We start from the raw sequence: 22,969 nt of genomic DNA, 5'->3' as shown, positions 1-22,969 counted from the left end.
AATTTTTGAGTTAGACCTATTCATCGATGGGTATAGATTTTTGATTTTTTTTAATATTATAAAATGATTTTTAAAATTATAAAAATAATTTAAAAATATTATTTTAATATTTCTTAATAATTTAGTATAATAAACATTTCAAAAACATCCAAACCAATCAACATTTGCGTGGACTTATATCAGAGTCGTTCCACAGGGCCCGACGACTCTACCGAGCGACTCACAGAAAAAGGTCAAAAAGATGATTTTGCCCCAGTCCATTTTATAAATTTGCAAAGCGGGTCACTGCCCTTCCTTTTTACGCGTCTCCCCTGTCATGTCTGTCGCCTCGCCTCTTCGTCGCACCTCACTGCTGTCGCCTCACCTCGTCTTGTCGATAGTTGATGCGACTGTTGGCGAGGTGAGGCGACGATGGCAGAGAGACGACGAAGAGATGAGGCGACAGCCATGGTAGGGGAGACACGTAGAGCGGGGGGAATCCATGAGAGAGGGAAAGAGAGAGCAAGGCGTGGGGGCAAAGTTATCTTTTTATCCTCTTTTGATAAATTCGTCGATAAGTTCATTGGTCATTTTAGCATTTTCCTTTATATCAACTCAATGATGGGGAAAATCGAGTATATTTTTTAATTTTTATTGAAATAATTGGAAAGCGAGTTAGAGATATTGATCCACGGGAGCAGTTCAATGGAAAAGGGAAGCGAGAGTTTAGTTACAGCACGGACGGCAAGAGAGAGGGAGACGGGGGTTTCAAGTCAAAATTTGAGAAACGGAGACGACTCGTCGAAAAGCATGGCGTGTCAGGTTGCGGTAGGGAGAGTACGGGATGATCGGAAGGAGTCGCCGATGGTCGTCGGTTGCGGCGGCGGACGGCGCTGGGGGAGTTGGATTTACCGGTGACTCGGTGGTTAGGGAGAGGTTTAGGTGAAGGATGAAGAAGGGGAAATGTAAGAACAGTAGCTTGCTACCTAATTCGCTTAAGATTATTTCGTCTTGTCTCAAGACTGTATCGACTAATGCTAGCACCGTTGTTCGCTCCGCCGGTGCTTCGGTCGCCGCTTCCATCTCTGCTTCCTCCGATGATCGCAGAGATCAGGTTGGTTTCTTTAATTTGTCCTTTATTATCCCGCTTTTCACCGGATTAATACATTTAAATTTGTTTTGTGTCTCCGTTACTAATTAAACAAACTAGAAATCGTCTTTTTGGTGGGGTGGCAATTGGGAGAGAATTTTGTTCGAGAAATATATCCAGTAGTCACATTTTACTGATTGCAGGAATTTCTTATGTAGCTTGGTTTGGAATTTTAACTAAAAAGTACAGTGTCCGAAGAACTCAACAACGCACGAAGCTTTTATGCTACTACTTAGATTTAGAATATAAGGATTCTAATTTTCTAGTCATTTCTATCATTGGCCTTACTTTTTTCAAGACCCTTATAACTAAAATCATACCTAACTAGTGTCTTTTACTAAGTTTTTCTTGGTCTTCCTGTATTTATTTTGCTACACTTGTTCCATTTCGTTAACGTACAGGAGCCTATATTGGTCTTCTTCCCACATGACTAACCATCTTAATCATGCATCACATATTTTATCATTAATAGGAGTCACCTTGACTTTATTATGAGTCACTTTTGTCATGTACCGCCTAAATAACTGATTTTAATTCAAGAAATTAGGAGAGAAAGAGGGTAACAAACATGCACATGCTTGTTTCTAGTGGCACTGGGTAGTTAGGATGCAAGTTGTTGTTGGGTGGGAGATTTCCCATTTGATTGTGGGGAGATCAGTATAAATAATATTGATCTCACCCAATGAAAGGCATGAATGAATTCAATTCCAATTTGGAATTCTTCCTCTCCAATTCTCTGCTATCTTTCTCTCTCAATTCTATCATTCTCTTCCCCTAATTCTATCTCCCCCACTCTGTTCTATTTCCCAAAATTCACGAGAAACTCTTGAGAGTTCCAACGTTAGATCATTAAGCTTTGACAATTTGGTATCAGAGCTAGTCCGGGCCAATTCCGATCCCGGTGAATCCAAATAGATGGCTAAGGGTACGCAGATGAAGAACATGGAGATGCAATAACAACAATTTGGCTCCACGGTGTCAAATCTGCAGGCTAGAGTGGATTAGTTGGAGTTCGGATCCAATCGCAATCATGAGGCGATTATCTCCATTGATCGCGAACTGGATGGAGTGGTTAATCAAATTCGAGAGGAGGTGACTCACATATGTGAGGAAGTGGGCGTGCAGATCAGGGAGCAGTTGTAGGGGTTTATGGTGATGTTTGCTCGGCAACATTTAGTAAGTCTATCCCCATATTTTCCTCCTAGAGAAAGGGTGGATCCGATTCTCCCCAGTCAAGGGATGAGCTAGAGGAGACCAGAGACCTATGAAATTGGGGAGGAACCGATGAGAACGGGAGAAAATGTAGTAGGAAGAAGGCAGGGGGTAATTGGGGGCCAAGGCCACTTGGGAATTCCTATGCCGAAATTGGATATCCCCATGTTTGATGGTAACACCCCTAGATGGTGGATTAGAAGGTGTGAAAGAGCCTTTGAGTGGTATGGGGTACCGGAGCAACAAAGGGTGGCTCTAGCTGCAGCTTACCTCAATGATATCTGGGACGATTGGTACCAAGGATGGGCCAAGGTGGAAGAGGAATGCCATTGGGCGGAGTTTGCTGAGGAATTATTTGAGAGGTTTGGAGAAAGAGGGATGACTGATGTCGTAGAGGAGTTTAACAAGATCCGACAAGGAGGATCAATGGCAGATTATCAAAGGAGGTTTGAGGAGTTAAAGGCATTGATCCTCAACCACAACCCTTACCTCACGGAGGCTTATTTTGTCTCTAGCTTTATAAGTGGATTGAATGAAGAGCTCTTACAACCAAAGACCTATGGTGAATGTCTTACAACCAAAGACCCTCAAGCATGCCACCAACAACGCAAGATTATATGAGCTGACAGTGGAAGCGCTTATGAAAAAGTAGAGGTTGATGAACGGGGGAGGAACACACAATGTGTTGACCCCCATTGGGAAGAGTCAAGGAAGGAAGATTTTCAGGGGAGTGCAAGGGATGAAGAGCTTACCCCTACCGGGCCCTAAAATACAAGGGGATAGGCTGATAGAGTAGAGGAGGCAAGCTAACCTCTGCTTCAAATTTGGGGATAGGTATTTCCCCGGACACTAGTGCAAGAAACAATTGCTTCTACTGAAAGGTGAAGAGGAGAATGTGGAGGAGGAAGAAATAATTGAGACACCTGAAGAAGGAGAGGAAGACAATAGCGAGATTTCATTGCATGCTTTGAGAAGGTTGGCCAATAATAAGATTATTAAGGTGAAAGGGAGAGTGGGGGAATACAAGTTGATGATCTTCATAGATATTGGGAGTATCCACAGTTTTTTAGATGAAAGGATTGCTAAGAGGTTGAAATGTCCCCTAATCAATGCACAACCTCTCACGGTGACTGTGGCAAACAAAAGCAAAGTGGTGAGTAAATCGGCCTGTGCAAGTTTCTGTTGGGCTATGCAAGGAGAAAACTTCGAGACTGACCTCAAGTTGCTCAACTTGGGAGGATGTGATGTGGTTTTAGGTGTGGATTGGATGAAGTATGTGAGTCCCATATGCTTTGATTTCAATAGAATGGAGGTGACATTTGAAAAGAAAGAGAGAAGAATGACATTAGTGGGCAGCAAGGAAGTGAGAATGTGTAAGATGATTATAGGTAAAAGGTTGCAGAGAATCCTCAAGCAAAAAATGAACAGGGTGTCCTAGCTCTTCTCTATCCAAGCATTGGAAGAAGAAGATGAGGAGCACGGAGTAGGGAGTGAGCTGATGCTGGTTGTCAGCAATCCACCCCAACAGACATGGGAGGTAAACCAACTTGACTTACTCAATTTACTCTTGGTTGAATATGAGGATCTATTTAAAGAGCCTAAAACCTTAACTCCACCCGAGCCAACGACCACTCCATTATCCTAAAGCCTCAATCTGAACCTTGTAATGCCTGAGTCTATCGTTACCCCCCAGCACAAAAAACAAAAATAGAGAGGATGGTCAAAGAAATGTTGCAACATTCTCTAATTTAGCCCAGCCACACCCCCTTTGCATCCCTTGTGCTATTAGTCAAAAAGAAGGATGGTTTATGGCTCTTTTGTATGGATTACTGACAGTTGAATGCCAATTTCCTATTCCCCTCATTGAAGATCTCCTAGATGAATTGAGGGATGCTACTATCTTTTTCAAACTTGATCTCAGAGCAGGCTATCACCAGATTAGAATAAGCCCACAAGACATCCCTAAGACTGCATTTCGAATCCATTAGGGCCATTACGAATTCTTAGTAATGCCCTTTGTCCTTACCAACGCCCAACCACTTTTCAATCCCTAATGAACCAGATATTTGAACCGCACCTAAGAAGCTTTACCCTTGTGTTCTTCGATGACATATTGGTATATAGCCACACTTTTAACCAACACCTTACACACTTAAAGGCTACTTTTGAGATTCTTAGAGTCAACCAATTGTACATTAAGAAGTCAAAGTGCTCATTTGCTCAAAGACAAATCGAGTACTTAGGATATGTTATCTCTGGTGCAGGGGTTAGCACTGACCCGAACACCCGAACAAAGTGGTAGCCATGTAGGTGTGGCCAAGACCTACCACGCTCAAAGCCTTAAGGGGATTCCTAGGCTTTACAGGGTACTATAGGAGGTTTGTGAAGAGATATGGAGTGATAAGTAGGCCACTAATACAGTTGTTGAAGAAGGAAAGGTTTAGATGGGGACCGGAAGCTGAGGCAACCTTTGAGCAATTGAAGCAAGCAATGAGCAAGGCCCCGGTGTTGGCACTACCAAACTTCAACAAGACTTTTGTGGTGGAGATTGGCGCATGTGATAATGGTGTGGGGCTGTATTGACACAGGAGGGCAGGCCTATAGCCTTCCTCAACCAAGCATTGGCCCCAAGGCATAAGGGATTGAGTATCTATGAGAAGGAGTTTGTGGCAGTCTTAATGGTGGTGGAAAAGTGGAGACACTATTTAGAGGGTAGCCAATTCGTGATCAAGATTGACTACCAAAGTTTGAAGTACCTGCTGCAACAAAAACTCCACATGCAACTACAAAAGAAAGGTATGGCTAAGATAATGGGTCTTGATTACATTATACAATATAAGAAGAGGAAGGACAATGTGGTGGCAGATGCCCTATCTCGGTGTTAGGAAAAAGGGGAGGTAGCAACCATTACCGCATTAATACCAGAGTGGTACCAGGAGGTGGCCAATAGCTATGACTCAGATGAGCAGATCAAAGGGATTTTGGAGTAGTTGGTGTTAGATCCTAAGAGCAAAAAGGGATACACACTACAGAATGGGGTGCTACGGTATAAGGGGAGGATAGTGATTGGAGACTGCCTGCAGGTTAGGGACAAGATCCTCTAGGCCCTACATGGGTCTCCCTTGGGAGGACACTCGGGGATTCAAAATACTTACCACAAGATAAGGCAACTCTTCTTTTGGCCCAAATTGAAGGAGGCAGTGATCAGATTTGTAATGACTTGTGACACTTGCAGAAGGTGCAAGTATGAAATTGTGGCCACACCGAGGTTATTACAACCCTTAGGCATTCCAGGGCAAGCTTGGGAGAGTGTGTCTATGGATTTTATTGAGGAGCTGCCCAGGTCAGAGAGCAGAGACTGCATATTGGTTGTGGTCGATAGGTTCACGAAGTTTGGCCCCATCATCGGCCTATCTCATCCTTGCACCACCCAGGAGGTTGCTAGGGTGTTCCTTGATCAAGTCATCAAGCTGCATGGAGTTCCTAGAATTATCATCTCAGACTGGGACAAGGTATTCACCAACCTTTTTTGGCAGACACTACTGAAGTCTATGGGGACCAAGCTTAGCATATCATCTACCTACCACCCTCAAACGGATGGGCAGATCGAGAGGGCTAACTAATGCTTAGAGAATTACCTAATGTGTCTGAGTTTCCAACAACCCAAGAAGTGGCATAAGTGGCTGGCTTTAGCCCAATGATAGTACAACTCCAGCCACCATAGCTCCATCAAGATGTCACCGTTTGAGGCTTTCTTTGGATACAAACCCGCCCTACTACCAGTGCCCTAGGAGTTTACCAATGTTGCAACAATGGATGACCACCTCCAACAAAGGTAGGAGGTTCTTCAACAGCTAAAAAGAGATCTAGCCATGGCACAGAATAGAATGAAGCAACAAGTGGACAAGGGAAGGAGTGAAAGAGAGTTTTCAGTGGGAGAAGAGGTGTATCTAAAGCTCAGACCCTCACAGATTAAGGCCATGACAGATGAGAAAATAACTAAGCTAAGTCCGAGATACTATGGCCCTTTTCCCATCATAGCAAGGTTGGGTAAAGTGGCCTACAAACTCCAACTGTCGGAGAATTTTTAAATTCATCCAGTATTTCACGTGTCCCTACTAAAGAAGTATGTGGGGGGGGTCAGTCGGCAAGTCTCAGTTTGCCTACAGGTAACTAGAGAGAGGAGCCTACAGCAGAGCCAGAAGCTATTCTAGACCGAAAGGTTATATATCAGCAAGGGGTTCCCCTAATTTAAGTGCTGGTAAAGTGGAACAAGCTGCCCACTGATGACAACACATGGGAGTATCTCCCAGATTTACTCAATCAGTTCCCTAGGGTAGCGAGTTTACTTTGTATTTCTTGAGGACAAAAAATTCCTCAAGGGGAGGGTAATTGTCATGTACCGCCTAAATAACTTATTGTAATTCGGGAAAATAGGAGGGAAAGAGGGTAACAAAGGCGCACATGCTTGTTGCAAGTGGCGCTGGGCAATTAAGATGCAAGTTGTCGTTGGGCGAGAGATTTCCCATTTGATTGTGGGGAGATCAGTATAAATAAGACTGATCTCACCCGATGAAAGGCATGAATGAATTCAATTCCAATTTGGAATTCTTCCTCTCCAATTCTCTGCTCTCTCTCCCTCTCAATTCTATCATTCTCTTCCCCTAATTCTATCTCCCCCTCTCTATTCTATTTCTCAGAATTCACGAGAAACTATTGAGAATTCCAACGTCAGATCATTAAGCTCTGACAACTTCTTTTTACTTTTACATTTCTTGTATGAAGAAACATCCATCTTAACATCATCATCTATTTTACTATCATATTTTGCACATGTTGGTGCTTTGCTGCCCAACACTCTATGCTATATACAGCAAAATAGGTCTTATAATTCTTATAATTTTTTTCCTTTTAGCTTTAATGGATTCTTAATGTTAAAAGTTTTTTAACCATCTTATTTTAATTCTATGGGTAGCATCTTCATCTTTTTGGATAATTGATCCAAGATATCTGAACTGATATTTTCTTGGTGTAACTTGATCTTCTAGTTTTACCATAAGGTCTATAACATCATCCACACTTGTATTTTTACTAAACATACATTCTAAATATTCAGTTTCCAATTTATATAACTTAAAATTCATAGATTCTAAATAATTTCTATATCTCGAGCTTAGTATTCCCTCCCTCAGTGGTCTCATCTATCAACATAATGTCATATGTAGATAGCATACTATACACTACAACACTTTTGATTGGATATGTTTAGTGAATTCTTCCATTACCAGGGCAAGTAGGTAAGGTTTAGTCTAAATCCTTGATGTAATCTCATTGTAATTAAAAAGTTGAGAATTTTTAGACAAAAATATGAAGTGATGCTTTTCTCCCCCTAGTTTTATTCACTATAATGAAAGAGAATCAACCTCCTTCCTTGTTTAGCTTCAGTTTTTTCATTGTTGCTTATTGCCGTCATATGTTATAAAAATCAAGTAGACTAGCCTACCCTACGGGAACTCTGTTTTTTTTTTTTTTTTTTTGGGGGGGGGGGGGGGGTTGAAGCATGTCTTTTCTTTTGAGTTTGTGGTCTTTGACTTTGTGATTCTCTGATTTTATAAGTTCTCCTTTCTGTTCTGTTGCTATCTGTACCTCAATGTAGTTTTAAACTTCTACTATTGGTCCACAGGTAACTTGGGCAGGCTTTGACAAAATAGAGTTTGGTCCTACTACCTTTAAACATGTTCTCTTACTTGGTTATTTGAATGGTTTCCAAGTCTATGATGTTGAGGATGGTTCTAACTTCAGTGAATTGGTCTCAAAGCATGATGGTCCAGTTACATTCTTACAAATGCTGCCAATTCCTGCAAAATCTGATAGTGATGAAGGATTCAGATCGTCGCATCCTTTATTATTGGTTGTTGCAGGGGATGAACCCAACAACTTAAGATTGAGCCAAACTGGAGCCCATGGAGCCCATTTGAACAGCTTAAGCAGAGGTGCTACTTTGGAGTGTCACCCAGCGAAACATGTCAACTTTCCTACAGCAATCCGCTTTTACTCTCTCAGGTCTAACTGTTTTGTGAAGATGATGAAGTTCCAGTCAGCTGTATGTATGGTTAGATGCAGTTCTCGGATAGTGGCTATCAGTCTTGCTACACAAGTAAGCTCTAGTTTATTGGGGATATTCATAAGCTTTAAATAGTTTAAATATTAGATGTTCGGTGCATTCTAATTTCTTGTTTGGAGGGGACAGGATGAGAAGGGAAGGAAAACTCTTTCCGTTGTTTGGGAATTGGGAGAGAGGTTCATAATGTCATGGAAGGAGGGGGGGGGGGGGGGGGGGGGGGTACATGATACCCTCCCTTCTTCTTCCCTACCCTTACCCCATTTTACTACACTCCGGTTTGGGGTATAGGAAGAGAGGAAAACATTTTAAATATTCTTACTGCTTTTACTATGTTACTCTTATTATTTTTGTGAAAACCCAATATTAGTCTTAATCCAAAAAAGTCTTATAATTACTGTTACGTTAATTTAATGTTACTTTTGGAGGATGAATGTTAATTAATGGGTTGGCATGTAGACATTTATGATGATTTTAGTGTATTTCATTACATGTGTATATTATTGTTTTAACTTTTATATATTATTTTTTGTATATTTATTTTAAAAGTGAAATGGGTATAATTGTAACTCTGTTTTATCTTTTAATCATTTTGTCCCCTTCCATTCTCCATCCAAAACAATGGAAGGGTAACAAAATTTACATTACTTTCCCTTATTTTGTACTGTTCTGTCCTCTCCACCATTCTCCCAAACAAAGGCTAAATTGTGATTACCATTTATACACATAAATAGCATAGAGGTTGTACCCTGTTAGAGTTGCGAGGATCATCTGCTGCAGCATTGTTGTTCAGATTCAAATCACGGGAACAAGTGTTTATGCCAAAAAATAAACAAATAGGTAAAATAAAATAAAGAGGTTGGATAAGACCACCTATTTCCTACCTCTGTCAGCAGTTCTTGTGGACCATGTATGAACTTTCTGAAGACCAACTAAACAATCTTACACTTGGAAATTTTAAGAAATAAAATTTAAGTTTTTATAAGCATCTAGCTTTGGACTTTTTCTGTAAGGGTAAGTATAGGTTTGACCTTAAGATACATGACCATGGATCCAGACAGACATGGATACTGATTTGGATACCAATGATTAGGAGAAAATGAGGAGTTGCTGATATACCACTACACAATAATATTTAATTTCAATAATTAATAAGAAGTAGCAAATTAGGAAAAACCACCAATCAGCACCCAAGTTTCACACAAAAAAAAGAAAAAAGAAAAAAAAGAAAGAAAGAAAACACAAAAAGTAGGCATTCAACTTTCAAATCTCATATAGAACCAACTTCAATATAATCATCATTATTAGTCATTTAAAGTGGCTTATCAGATACATTTTTTATGTGCCCAACAAGTTGTTATTACAGGATATACCATGCGGCATGTGGAACTCATATTATAACATGGCCAACAAATATTTGTACCTAAATACTTGTTGCATATGGATGGCACCCATCTTGTTATGTTCATTTTTCTTAAGATTTGGCTATTTAACAAACTGGTCTTTAAACTTTTTGGAACCATTTTTCAGTAGCTAAGAAGAATGAAAGACCTACCAACAAAAAAGGGCAAAATAAATGTTTCATGTGCTGTTGAATTGGTTAAAGTTCTCCCTTCTTCATCTTTTCACTTGTTATTGTAAAATTGGTTGCTGTACTTAGTAAGCTTATTGTCATTAGGACTCAGAATTTGATGGCTAATGAGATTCCCCCCTTCCCCTTTGTGGTGGCAGATATATTGCATTGATGCACTTACCCTTGAGAATAAATTCAGCGTTCTCACCTCTCCTGTTCCCCAGTTAGGAGGACAAGGATCAATTGCAGTCAATTGTGGTTACGGTCCAATGGCAGTGGGTCCAAGGTGGCTGGCCTATGCTTCTAGTAACCTGCTTGTATCAAGTGCGGGTCGCGTAAGCCCAAAGAACCTTACTCCCTCCCCAGGTGTCAGCCCATTGACATCACCCAGTAGTGGTAGTATGATGGCTCGTTATGCAATGGAATCTAGCAAACAGCTGGCTGCTGGTATAATCAATCTGGGTGATATGGGATACAAAACCGTATCCAGATACTGTCCAGATCTGCTTCTAGATGGTCCCATTACTCAAGTTCCATCAAGTTCTGGCCGGAAGATTGGTAGGCTTACAGCTTCAGAAATGGAGAATGCAGGAATGGTTAGTTATATGTAGCTTGAACTCTTATATTCTCTAGAAATGGAAGAGATTTTGTACTAGCTATTTGTTCATCTAATTTGGTGCTCCACCTATGATAACTGTAGTCCATTTAAAACTGCAGAAAAATTGGCTTCTTTTTTCTTCAGTAGGAATTCCTACTTAGTTATTAAAGTGAATAATAAATTAAAGTCTCCTATAAATATTAATCTGCAACCTCCCTGGATTACCATGCAGGTCTTTTTCTTTAGAATAGCTAAGAAGAAAATGTGATTCTTTCCGGAGCTTCTATCTGTTTGTGAATACCATTTCCCACTATAACAAGAACATATATAATTGAAGTTAGACATGAGATTTTAGATTATTTTCATGTCCCTCTAGAAAAGACACTGTATTCTTGCCTATGCTGTTATTTGCAGGTTATTGTAAAGGATTTCATATCTCGGGCTGTTATATCCCAGTTCAGGGCTCATAAAAGTCCAATATCTGCATTATGCTTTGATCCAAGCGGAACCCTTCTGGTTACTGCTTCAGTATGTGGAAATAACATAAATATCTTCCGCATAATACCCTCTTGTACACACAATGAATCTGGAAATCAAAGCTATGATTGGAGCTCTGCTCATGTACATCTCTACAAGCTCCATCGTGGAATAACAACCGCTGTTAGTAGACATTTAACTCTCAGCTTTATTTGTTTTTACCCTTTTCCCAGGGTGGTTAGTAATGCTTTTCATATTTGTTTTTTACTTTTCTTTTCCTGTTTGCTGTTGATAGATCATCCAAGACATTTGCTTTAGTCATTATGGTCAGTGGGTTGCCATTATCTCAAATAAGGGAACATGCCATATCTATGTTCTATCACCTTTTGGCGGTGATGTTGGATTTCAAACCATTGATTCTCATGGTGAAGAGGCCTTGCTGAATCCAGTTTTAACTCAACCATGGTGGTCTACTTCATCATTCAATATTAACCATCATTTTTCTCCACCACCACCTATTACACTTTCTGTAGTAGCCCGGATAAGAGATGGTAACTCTGGGTTGCTTAATTCAGTTACCAATGCTGCTACTTCTGCAGCAGGAAAGGTTTCTACGCCATCGGGTGCTGTTGCTGCTATTTTTCACAATTCCTTGTCTCATGGTTGTCGAGATATTCACGTAAGGGCTAATTCCTTGGAGCATCTGTTGGTTTATACTCCATCAGGTCATGTTGTTCAACATGAACTCATTCCATTAAAGGGGCTAGAACTAAGTGATACTGATTTAAAAACTCAGTCTGGTTACCATATGCATACCAGTGATGAAGAAATAAGGGTAAAGGTTGAACCTATTCAATGGTGGGATGTATGCAGACGAGCAGATTGGCTGGAGAGAGAGGAATCTATTTCTTGGACTACCTTTTCCAGACAGGAAGTTTCACAGATAATTGGCGACAAAGGTAGAAGTAGAACAAATTTTCAGGCAATAAATGGGAGGATTTTGGTTAATGAGATGGTTAAAAGTGATCTCCTAAAGCCCCAAGAGAGATCACATTTCTACCTATCCAATGCTGAGGTGCAAATGAACTGTGGGAGGTTGGCTATATGGCAAAAATCCAAGGTATTTCTTCCATTGGACTTGTGAAGCGTTTGTATTTTGTGGTCATACCTGTGATAAAATTTTTATGTTTTCTCTTTTTGGTTGTGATTCATCTTAATTTTTGGTCTTAGATTCATTTGCACATGATGAGTCCTCTAGCAATCAAAGGTCACACAGGCGGGGAGTTTGAAATTGAAAGGGTCCCACTGGATGGAGTGGAGATAAAATTGAAGGATTTATTGCCCGTTTTTGATAATTTCTGTAGCATCAAGTCAAACTGGAATGACAGGTGATGGTAATTACTTTATTGCTCTTTCATTTCTGATGTTCACATCTTGCTTAAGTGTGATACGGATGTTGTGTGGTGGGATCTTTGGAAATAGAGAACATAGAAAGCCCAACTGGAAATTCATTTGTTCTAATACTGATTTTAGAGGATAGTTTTCAATAAACACCATGTTGCTTTCTGTTTTTCAGATTTTTCCTTTCTACTCTTGAATAAGACAATGGCAGAAGGCATCAAATTCTCAAAATTTTCGTTTTTTTTTCCAAAAAGAAAAAGAAAGTTTTTAGTAAGTCATGTTCTCTTTGCAATCCATTTTCTGTATCTATGCCAAACAGACCCATTAATTACTGTTAAAGTTTTGGGTTGCATGATGATTACTTGAATGTTAGTATCATCTGCATATAACTGTCTAAAAAGAAAAAAAAAATAACTTGGAAGAATTATTGATATAGAACTTCACTTTTTTGGTGAATTTGGTTTTTATGTACCTTCTCATTCCATATATTTCCCGTGGGTCCCGTTGGTTCTATATGCACTCTATACGCCATAGAATAGATCAACGGGGATTTGAACCCCGATTGCCTCTTGGTCAGGACCGTCCGATCTTCTTGAACTACTTATAAAATAAAAGAAATTGATATCCTTTATTGGGATTGAGGAAAGACCCTCACTGGTGCCGCGCAAGGGTGGTATAATGGGAAGTGCACGATTTCATTCTGATTCAAACCTTTTTTCGTTAAACATAATATTCCAAGTTCGTTTTTAATCAGATAGAGCCTTGATGTGAAAACTCAGACTTGCATTTACCGGACTCCCTCATCCATATCTAAAAGAAATCCAGATTCCACACTATGCTGTGGGCTGGGCAGAGAGCTGCTTGGGCTGTTGACCCTCACTTCCGCCATCAAGTGAATAAGCTCCTTCCATTCCTTCTATGGATGGATATCTTTCATAATAGTCTTTGCTTCACTACTGCTATTGCTGCTGGAAGTGGCACTAATCGATTCTTTTTGGCCCATGTGCGATTGAACAACCATATGTATTTGGAGTCTTTATCTCGCTTGTGTTCTTGTTTGCCATTCGATCATCTGTTAAAGTCTTTTATCTCCCTTGATTTCTTGGTTGATCCACTCAGACGGCTTTCTGGTGGAATGGATTCCCATGCTTCATCATTGGGACTTCATCAGCTAAGAGATAAGGTAGCAGAAGAAGCTGTTATTTGCCATTCAAAGCCAGCGTCACTGAGCTCCACTGAAAGCTCTGATGGAGGTAAGAGACAGGTTGCACTGTTGTTCAAGAAAGGACATTTGCATGATCATATTCTAAATGGTTCTCAGACTCTCTGCATTTTGCATTGGGTAGTCAGTTTTCTAGGATAAGGATCTAAGTACATGAACTGCAAGACCTTGGCCGCAAGTCATTCAAATTCTTGGAGCACTTTGCTTGCCAATATTTTAGGATGAAGTGCTGCCTATATAGTAACTTGTTTTCTGATTTCATTTCCCATTCAGTGAAATTGACCTTAAAGACTAAACTGATAGGGAAGGAATATTTATTGATTTGCTCATGAGTATATTACTGCCATGTCCTTGGTTGAATCATGAAATTCAAATCTCATTCTATTCAAAAAAATTCCAGCAGGATCATCAAGAAGAATCGATTACTTAATTGAGTTGGATCAAAAGAATTTTGACAAGCCTATTACATCTATGAGCAATACTGGAGACATGTTGAATCAGAAAATTAGAGGGAGTACAGATGCTGAATCTTTCATGTGGAAACAGAAATCTGAGCATTTAGAGAACACCAATTCTCATTTTGTCGGCTCTATCACAAACCAGTCGTCCTTGGTAGAAAGCGATGTCCCTACTGGCAGAAAAGCCATTGCCCGAGCGGCTCTGACTTCAGACACTTGTGGGAGGAGAGATGACCAGGTTTTAACTCATGACCCATTTGATTCAGCTATGAATACAAGTTCTGAAGGCTGTGAACCTTCTAGGCTGCAAAATTCGGTTGATCTCGAGTCTCTTTCCCAGGAGGGTTACTGTAAAGCTTTGGAGTCCGATGGATACTGCAAGTTAGCTGATGTTGTAACTGATGAGTATCAGGTGAACTGCAGCAAAGAACACCATGAGAGGGAAAACCCTGAAGATGATAGGGATAACGACGAGTTGCCAGGTGGCGTGTTTTCCTTCTTCGACCAAGGTAAAACGGTGCGAGTCATGAATACAACATATCTGGTGTCTCACAAGGGGGGCCTAATGCCTACTAATTGTATGAAAACTATGGACTTATGATCTTCCATCTCCCTGTTAGAAAACTTAGAATACACAGTTGAACTCACCATTTGCCTGTTCTCTTGCTGCAGGTTGATTCCTAGTCTGAATATTGTCGAAGAGTTTCCACATTAGCTGGTGAAGGTAACACTGATTACATCTCACCTCCAACCACCCTATGTGTTTCCTCCCCCCCCCTCCATCTCTCTCTCTTCCCCTCTGTGTGTGTATCTTGTAAATGAAAAATCATACTCTTTCATGGGATTTGGGTGAGGAGCATTTGAGTAGGTTTGGGTTTGCATCCTTGTTCTTGAACTTTTGTTCAAGTTGCCTGTATAGATAGATGATATCAATACGATCCGGTTCTTTCAATATGTCTGTTGAGTGATTTAAGAACAATGGACCACAATTTTTGGTCCCAATTTTGGTGAAAACCCCACTTGAAATTAGGTATCGATATAGAAGTGCCATATAAAAAAAAATATAGTATAAAAAAAAAAAAAAATTACGTGATATAACGTTAAAAGGATGCGATGTAATTTAGGAGAAAAAAAAAAAACATATTTCAAAAGTAAAAGGTACCAATACATTTCAAGTCCACTTTAAGAGATATTCATACACATTTGAATATTTGATCTATTTTGTTAGATGTTAATATCTTTATAAAATTCCTTGAATTACTTTAGCATAATTTTTTCTTAAATGGTAGCTTGAATTACGAGTATATTTATGTAATTTAAAATAATTATTTTGTTGAGTATTTTAAGATTGATAGTACAACTGGTAATCTTATATGTTTAATATTAATATAATTCTTAGAAAAGTTATTTTATTTGAATATATTCAAAATGTGATGAGGTTTTTTCTTAATAGTTGTACATTTTTTTCTATATCAAAAGGTTTGTACATTTGTATATTTACATATTTTTATTAATTATTTAATTTTTCTAGTGTAATCTTTGGTTGGGATTTGAGGGGTGTCTTAGGTTAAAGTTGTAAATGCTTTTGGTTGTTCTTAATGAAATTCTTACTTAAAAAAAAATATTAATAATTATAAAAATAATAATTTTAGTTAAAAAAATTTACATGAGAAAATTATAAAAATAATATTTCCCTGGCGAATTAGCTCGCTCCCCTTGACAAACTCCACGTGGAACAGCTACCTAAGGGTCTCCTCCTTTGCCACCTGAGGGCCCCCACTTCAGGTGGGTTCACAAAAAGTCCATCCAAACGAGGATTAGAAAAGTAAAATAATCATTATAAAAAAATTTATCATGAAATTAATAAACAAATATTAGTTCATTCCTTCCTGGGTTTACTCACAAAAATGAATAAACGAATTCTAAAAATAAAAAAATAAATAAAATGAAAACATACTACATGACAACGACTTTTATCTTATATATAATAGTTTGATTTCCCCATTTTACCCCCCCTATGAAGCCAGAATTTTACCCCTTGACTCCAGCTGAATGAGTGCACTGAGCCGCCGGCCTTGTGACCTGCAACCCGGCCTTCCATGGACAAGGCGCGTGAACCGGCGGAACCATGCAATTGTACTGCAAACACAGCGAGCTGCTTACCGGAATCTCTGCCGTCGGATCGATCTCAATCCCGCTCAGAAAGTTATGCTGTAGGTACAGCGTCTGAATGTTCGCCGCCAGCAACCGGTCCACCAGGCTGACAGGCACCTGACCCGTGAACCGGTTGTTGTTCAGGTACAGATTCTGGACGGTCGACAGCATTGGGGAGATTTGCCCCGATAGCCGGTTGTAGCTCAGATCAACGGTTGGAATCGCCACCTGATCACCTGGTTGGATCGGGCCAGAGAACGAGTTGCGCTGCAGCTGGAGGCTTGAGATTGGGAAGCTAAATAGGCAGCCCGGGATTCCGCCCGTGAACCGGTTCAAGCTCAGGTCGAGGTAGTTCAGGCGGTTGAGCCGGGACAGGAGCTGGTCCACCGGTCCGTCTAAGAGGTTCCAGGACAATGAGAGGTATTCGAGCGAGGGAGGAAGGGAGGCCGGGTTGAGTGGACCGGAGAGATTGTTGTGCTTCAGGTCGAGCCGAGTTAGGGTTTGGGAAGCGAACGTAGGGACCGGACCGGAGAGGCGATTGTGGCAGAGAATGACGTTGGAAAGCGCCGGCAGAGCTCCGATTGACCAGGGAATGCTTCCGGTCAGCTGGTTGTAGCTGAGATCGAGCGTTTGAAGTCCCCGGAGCTTGCCGAGATTCGCTGGAATCTGGCCGGAGATGAAGTTCTTGCTAATGCCGACGAACCTGAGGTTCGCCAACTGCGACATGGAATCCGGCAGAACGCCGAAGATCCGACCGGGGATGACGGTGAACTCGGCGAGAGCGGAGAGTCTTCCGATGGCAGGATCGATCCGGCCGGTGAGACCAGGCGAACCAGCCGTCGGTTCGCCGAGATTCAGAGCAATCACCTTGTCGCCGTCGCAGTACACGCCGGCGAAGTTGCACGGCTCCGAAGTGAAGTCCCAGGACGAGAAGAAATCGGAGCCCGGCAGGTCGTCAAGTCCTCGCCTAATCGTCTGGAGCGCCAGGAAATCGACGGGGTCTAAGATTGCGAATGCCGGAAAACTCCATTGCAGAAAACACAGCAAATGAGCCACAGCTAATAGCAACATCCTCCTCATCTTCAGCCTCTACCACACACAGATGGATCTTTACTCCCCGGCTTTATACTTGCGAAAGATTGTCCTCTTTTTGCTGCGCCTTTTCCACTTTCTAGTGGAGAATCAATGGCGGCGAAGGCTTCAAGCAAACTTCAACATCCAGTGGAGAGAGAGAGAGTGACGAATCTTAATGGAAACGCATTAATGAGGAAGAATCGTTGCTTTTGCTGATCTTCTTCTTCTTCTTGACGCTTCTGCAACAGCAAAATGAGTTGATTCTGCCGTCTCTACGACTGCAACCAACCACAAGAGCAAGAGCAATGAAGAGTGTTTTATTTTGCTTTCTTTTTTTTTTTTTTATGTTACTTTATTTTTCTGTTTCTATTTAGTTCTTCCTCAGTTGATATTGATAGTGGTTTTTGTTTCTTTGTGGGGATTAGGTTCGGGGCTTAAACGGTTGTCCGAGCCTGAGTGGCAGGGCCGAACCTCAGGCTTCGCGTGACTGCTCCCAAACGCCAACCATGTTCTCGTGATTCGACGTATTATATGTATGACGTGGAATTTAAACTATATAAAAATGGCGTTACTGGCCATTTATATTAATATAACAATATGCTGTCCTAATTGAAGAATTATAAAGAACATTTCTAGATGTTTACGTTAGATTCTGTATGCCCAAATCATTAAGTATGTGAATAAATTATTATTTTTGTTATTTTAAGTGCTTCAAGTTTAAATTAATTTAATCAATAAATATAAAATCAGGGCTATGGTTAACCACTGATAAATATAATATTTTTATCGAATTTGTGTTATACGATGTCTATTAGTGTGGTTCTTCGGTGCTAGATAAAATTACACTAAATTAAAATATAATTGTCAAAATTAATTTCTTTTGATAAATTTACAAATTCACAAAAAAGTTTGAATTTCTTTTGTTATTTGCCCATGTTATTTTATTGGCATAGTTCCACCTATTTTTAATAAGATATGGTTTGTTAAAATGAGTAAAATAATATTGTATAAAGATAATTTATTTATAAGATCTAGAATAATTTATTCGAATAAAAGATGAAATAAATTTATTTAAAAAATTCAAAATAAGAAGTTACATAATTCATTTACAGATAAATTTAACAAATACAATTGAAAACACTTTTATTTAAAATATTTTTCATATCTTATTTTTTTCCGATCCATATATTAATTAATAAACACTAATTAAGTGAATGGACATATCAACTAATCTAAATATCATATTTTTTTTTTACTTAAACCAATGAATGTAATATTTTATTACAATCATGTCCTTTCTAAATAATTATATTTATTTATAAAATATCAAAAATAGATCTCTTTATAAATAATTATATTATTATTTACAAAATTACATGTGAAGCCCCATCTCCTAGTAAAAAAGGATCGTGGGACCATCCCTTGGAGTCTAATGCAAGACAACCACCAAGAAAGCAGTAACAATGATGAACGCACAATTGGTTGGGTAATTATGTTTTCATATATAATAGTAATAATATATATTAATATTCAAATAACTTTTTCCCCCCTATTTCATAACATCATAACAAAAATAATAATAATAATAGTAATAATAATCATCATTGCCATGATCATGAATTAAATAATATAAAAAATAATATTAATTATTATCTTAAAATAATAGTTAAGCAATAACAAATATACATTATTTTTAAAAAATGTACATTTATTGTTGGACCGTCCAGGCCTAATCTCAGCCCTCTTCTTAGGCTTAATCTCAGCCATCTCTTTAGGCCTAATCTTGACCTTCTCCTTAGGCCCAATCTGATCTCCCTTTTGGATCCAGCCTTGGCCTAGCGCCAGCCTGTCACGGCATCATTGTGGCTTTCACTGGATATTCGCGCAGCCGTTTCAGATCCATCATCATTAATGGGAGATCTCATCCACATTAATGAGGATCCCATCACCACCATGCTACTACTTGGGAATCTCCCCCGGTGCCAGATACTCAGTCTCATCACCTATAAACACACGTCTCATGCATGCATGATGACATCTCCTCCTTCTATATCAACCAATTCTCTTCAGAGCCAAGGTATGTTCTCATCTCTAATCTATTAATACACTGCCTCATTTTACTCTTTTACTCACTTGACCGTTGGAGTGCTTGTAGGTGTCAATCGCCCCCGAACGGACCCATCACCGGAACCTACGTCTCGCCTTGGATCGTCCCCTTGGTCAGGAAATAACAATTGTATTTTATTTTTAATATTTAAATAATTTTGTTGGCTAGTGGTGAATATGATGTGTTTTAAGTCACTTAATTAACGATCATGAGCAAAATAATATAAAGGGTAACACTAATTATTGTCTTAAAAATAATGGTTAAATAATAATAAATACATTTTATTTTTAATATTTAAATAATTTTATTGACGGGTGATAAATATAGCGTGTTTTGAATCTTATAGTCAACTAATAAATTTGTTTGAATGGTAAAAAAAAGATACAGTGAATACACATTATCTAAAAATAAAATATATTTATTGTCCCTTAACTATTTCATTATCTAATTCATAAAAAAAAAAACATATTTAGTATTAAAAAAAGATATAAAAAATCACATTATTTTTTCTAGATTGTACTAAGTGAAGAAGAAAAAACCCCTCAAAGTAACATAGATGGTTTCGTCGCCCACGTTCGAGAGTTTGAGATATTATAAAATTATGGAATTTAATTTACTTGTTAATCATTTGCATCTATTTGAGGGGTCAGACTCTTGATTTTGACTTGCAATTCATTTGTTTGTCTACTCAAGTCAAGAATGCGTTGGGTTGTGAGTTTTAGAGTGGGATAGTCTCGGGCAAAGATTGTGTGTGTTGATCAAGGATTCTCGAGTTTTCCACACTAAAAAGAAAGAAGAAAAGTAGACTTAGAAAATGAGTTATTTGTGGATATAATTTCCCCTCATGAAAATTTAAATTGTTTTAATCAAATTTGAAGGCTCCATTTGAATTTTGAAATTTAAGATTTATTTGTAAATGAATTTTTATATTTAAAATAAATATAACTTAAAATATAAAATTCAATTGAACTATGAAATTTACGATTCACGTTTCATTTATTCTTATTTTTAAAATACATTTAATATAAAAATATTGTTAAAAGTAAAAAAAATCTATCATAAAAATCACACATATTTTTGTATTATATAATGTATACAAATATATTAAATTTCAAAATTAATCATGAAATTAGGAATGGACTAAATATATTATATTTAAAATTTTAAATAAAACTAAATGTAAATAAAATAAAAACTATAATAAGATGGAGATGGCGGAAAGGGAGGGTATTTTAGTCCACAAACAAATTTTATCGTTAAGTTGTGGAATTCATTATATTTGAATTTCATATAACTTAATTTCTAAAATTAATTTTTTTATAATTTTTTATTCTAAACATAAAAAAATTAAAAATTAAAGATAAATTCAACAAAATTTTGCGAAAGTTGTTCATTCCAAACAGGGGACGTACAATTGATGGCGTGCCTAATGAGCCCAGTCTTCTAGGCTTGGCCCATCAGTATTTGGGCCTGTTAATGGGCTCTTGTACCTGCACAAAAACCCTAAATCCTCGGCGCGTTCCGGCTGGGCTCCACGCTGGCGATCCTTGTCCCTTGCCCTACAACCAATCAGAACGCGGCCCTCTTTCTCAACCTCAGTATATAAAACCTATTGCTCTCGAACCTTCTCATCGTCGCGTCGCTGCATCTCTCTCTCTCTCAATCATCTTTCTCTGCTGGTTGGATCGTCGGGTTAAAGATGAGTTCTGCAGGATCGAATAAAGGCGGCAGGGGCAAGCCGAAGGCCTCGAAGTCGGTCTCTAGATCTCACAAGGCCGGCCTCCAATTCCCCGTCGGAAGGATCGCCCGTTTTCTCAAGGCCGGGAAGTACGCCGAGCGTGTCGGTGCCGGTGCTCCTGTCTACCTCTCAGCCGTTCTCGAATACCTCGCCGCGGAGGTAGCTTTGATTTCAATACTGCGTTTAGTTCCTTTTTCGAGATTGTATTCCGTTTTCGATCTTATCATGATCCGCATTTTTACTGTTGCAATTGTCAGTGGCAAACCTTTTTTCCCGTAATTTCATGGGACTGCGTTTAGTTCCTATGCCGAGGTTGTGTTCCGTTTTCCATTTTGTGAAACAACCTTCAGGCATTTCATTTTTTGTTTCTTGAGCCCTAGAAATGATCCTCTACACGATTCAATTCTTCTTGTTTTGACATCTCTTCGTCTTGTTCTCGGATCTGATTGCGACGGATGCTTTGTGTGCGGGTAACAGGTTCTTGAACTCGCGGGGAATGCCGCGAGGGACAACAAGAAGAATCGAATTGTTCCGAGGCACATACAGCTCGCGGTGAGAAACGATGAGGAATTGAGCAGGCTGTTGGGGACCGTAACAATCGCAAACGGTGGTGTTCTGCCAAACATTCACCAGAACCTGTTGCCGAAGAAGGCAGGGTCAGGGAAAGGCGACATTGGCTCTGCTTCGCAAGAGTTCTAGGGTTTTTGTTGCGGTTCGGGGCATTCACTTGAAGATTGATGATGCTTTCGACCGCCCTGGAGATGGAAGCCCAGTTTTTGGGACATTTTTGTTGAATATATGGAAAATGAAAATCAGTCGGTTTTCTATTTCTTGCTTCCATTCTGTCAGACAAACAATGAATTAAAATTTCACATTACTGCTCACTTGAAATGTTAGGTTGGACAGAACGTGTAAATAAAATAAATATAAGGGATTTTTTTATAAATATATTTTTTAATATAAAAATAATTATTTAATTAACCATAAATATAAATTTATATATCTATTAAAGTAAATATAAATAACAATTATTTTTGTCTTTTAAGTTAGTTTTTTGGATAATAGAGACAAGACTATTTTCGTTTCTATAGAAATGTGTTTTAAAATTGAAACACATTTGTAATATTATTTTAATATCCAATCTTAAAATATTTTTAAAATTATAGAAAACAATCATGAAATGTTTTTTTATTTATTTTTTTGACATTTTAAGATAAAAAAATGTTTTGCGATACTGACATGAAAACATTTTGGGATGTTGTTTTAGAATTTCTGAAATGTTTTTGTTTTTGAAATGTTAAAAAATATTTTTAAATTAAAATTTATTTGAATGTAATACGGAATTTATATTTATTTTTATATTTTTTTAAAAAATTATAAATTTTATATTTTCATTTCATATTATATTTGTTTTCTATTTTGGAGTAATCTAAATTTACATGTTTGTCCTTGCAAATTTAGATAATGTATAGTAGATATAATTGCATGGAACTGCTGCTGAATTGCATGATGGTAGAAAATAATAATAATGTATAATGCTGTTTTCTGCATGTAGCTAGGGTTGCTACTTTTGGATTAATAATTAGAAAATAACCAATATTTCTCAATTTCTTTTAATATATAACAAATATAAGTTCTAGGATATATGGTCAATTTCTTTTATATTATCTTTTAATATAAAAAATAATAATATATTACATCATCG

General features: G+C 38.5%; 3 protein-coding genes across 7 annotated transcripts; 2 read left to right on the top strand and 1 right to left on the bottom strand.

Annotated features, from left to right (window-relative positions):
* The first annotated feature begins 668 nt into the window (after positions 1-668).
* Positions 669-15,143, top strand: LOC127797410 (autophagy-related protein 18g). 5 transcript variants are annotated; one of them, XM_052330281.1, is made up of 10 exons: positions 669-1,093; positions 8,025-8,498; positions 10,194-10,631; positions 11,048-11,293; positions 11,406-12,230; positions 12,341-12,498; positions 13,631-13,764; positions 14,134-14,429; positions 14,532-14,769; positions 14,864-15,143. In XM_052330281.1, the coding sequence occupies exons 1-10, from the start codon at positions 929-931 to the stop codon at positions 14,866-14,868; spliced, it is 2,979 nt and encodes a 992-aa protein (XP_052186241.1). In that variant the 5' UTR covers positions 669-928; the 3' UTR covers positions 14,869-15,143. The 5 variants fall into 5 exon arrangements, with proteins under 5 accessions (XP_052186241.1, XP_052186237.1, XP_052186240.1 ...); XM_052330277.1 differs by having other exon boundaries at positions 14,137-14,769; XM_052330280.1 differs by having other exon boundaries at positions 14,134-14,700.
* An 810-nt stretch (positions 15,144-15,953) lies between these two features.
* Positions 15,954-17,762, bottom strand: LOC127797411 (DNA damage-repair/toleration protein DRT100-like). Its single transcript, XM_052330282.1, has one exon. The coding sequence runs from the start codon at positions 17,423-17,425 to the stop codon at positions 16,223-16,225; it is 1,203 nt and encodes a 400-aa protein (XP_052186242.1). The 5' UTR covers positions 17,426-17,762; the 3' UTR covers positions 15,954-16,222.
* Positions 17,763-21,153: 3,391 nt separating this feature from the next.
* LOC127796508 (histone H2AX) lies at positions 21,154-22,148 on the top strand. The gene is made up of 2 exons (XM_052328668.1): positions 21,154-21,423; positions 21,742-22,148. Exons 1-2 carry the CDS (start codon positions 21,226-21,228, stop codon positions 21,961-21,963), a joined length of 420 nt encoding a protein of 139 aa, XP_052184628.1. The 5' UTR covers positions 21,154-21,225; the 3' UTR covers positions 21,964-22,148.
* The last annotated feature ends 821 nt before the right edge of the window (positions 22,149-22,969 follow it).

Source organism: Diospyros lotus, chromosome 3, assembly GCF_014633365.1.
Source record: "Diospyros lotus cultivar Yz01 chromosome 3, ASM1463336v1, whole genome shotgun sequence".
In the NCBI taxonomy this organism is placed as follows: Eukaryota; Viridiplantae; Streptophyta; class Magnoliopsida; order Ericales; family Ebenaceae; genus Diospyros; species Diospyros lotus.
The sequence above is the reverse complement of the archived record's forward strand: the minus strand, read 5'-3'. Positions and strand labels throughout refer to the sequence as shown.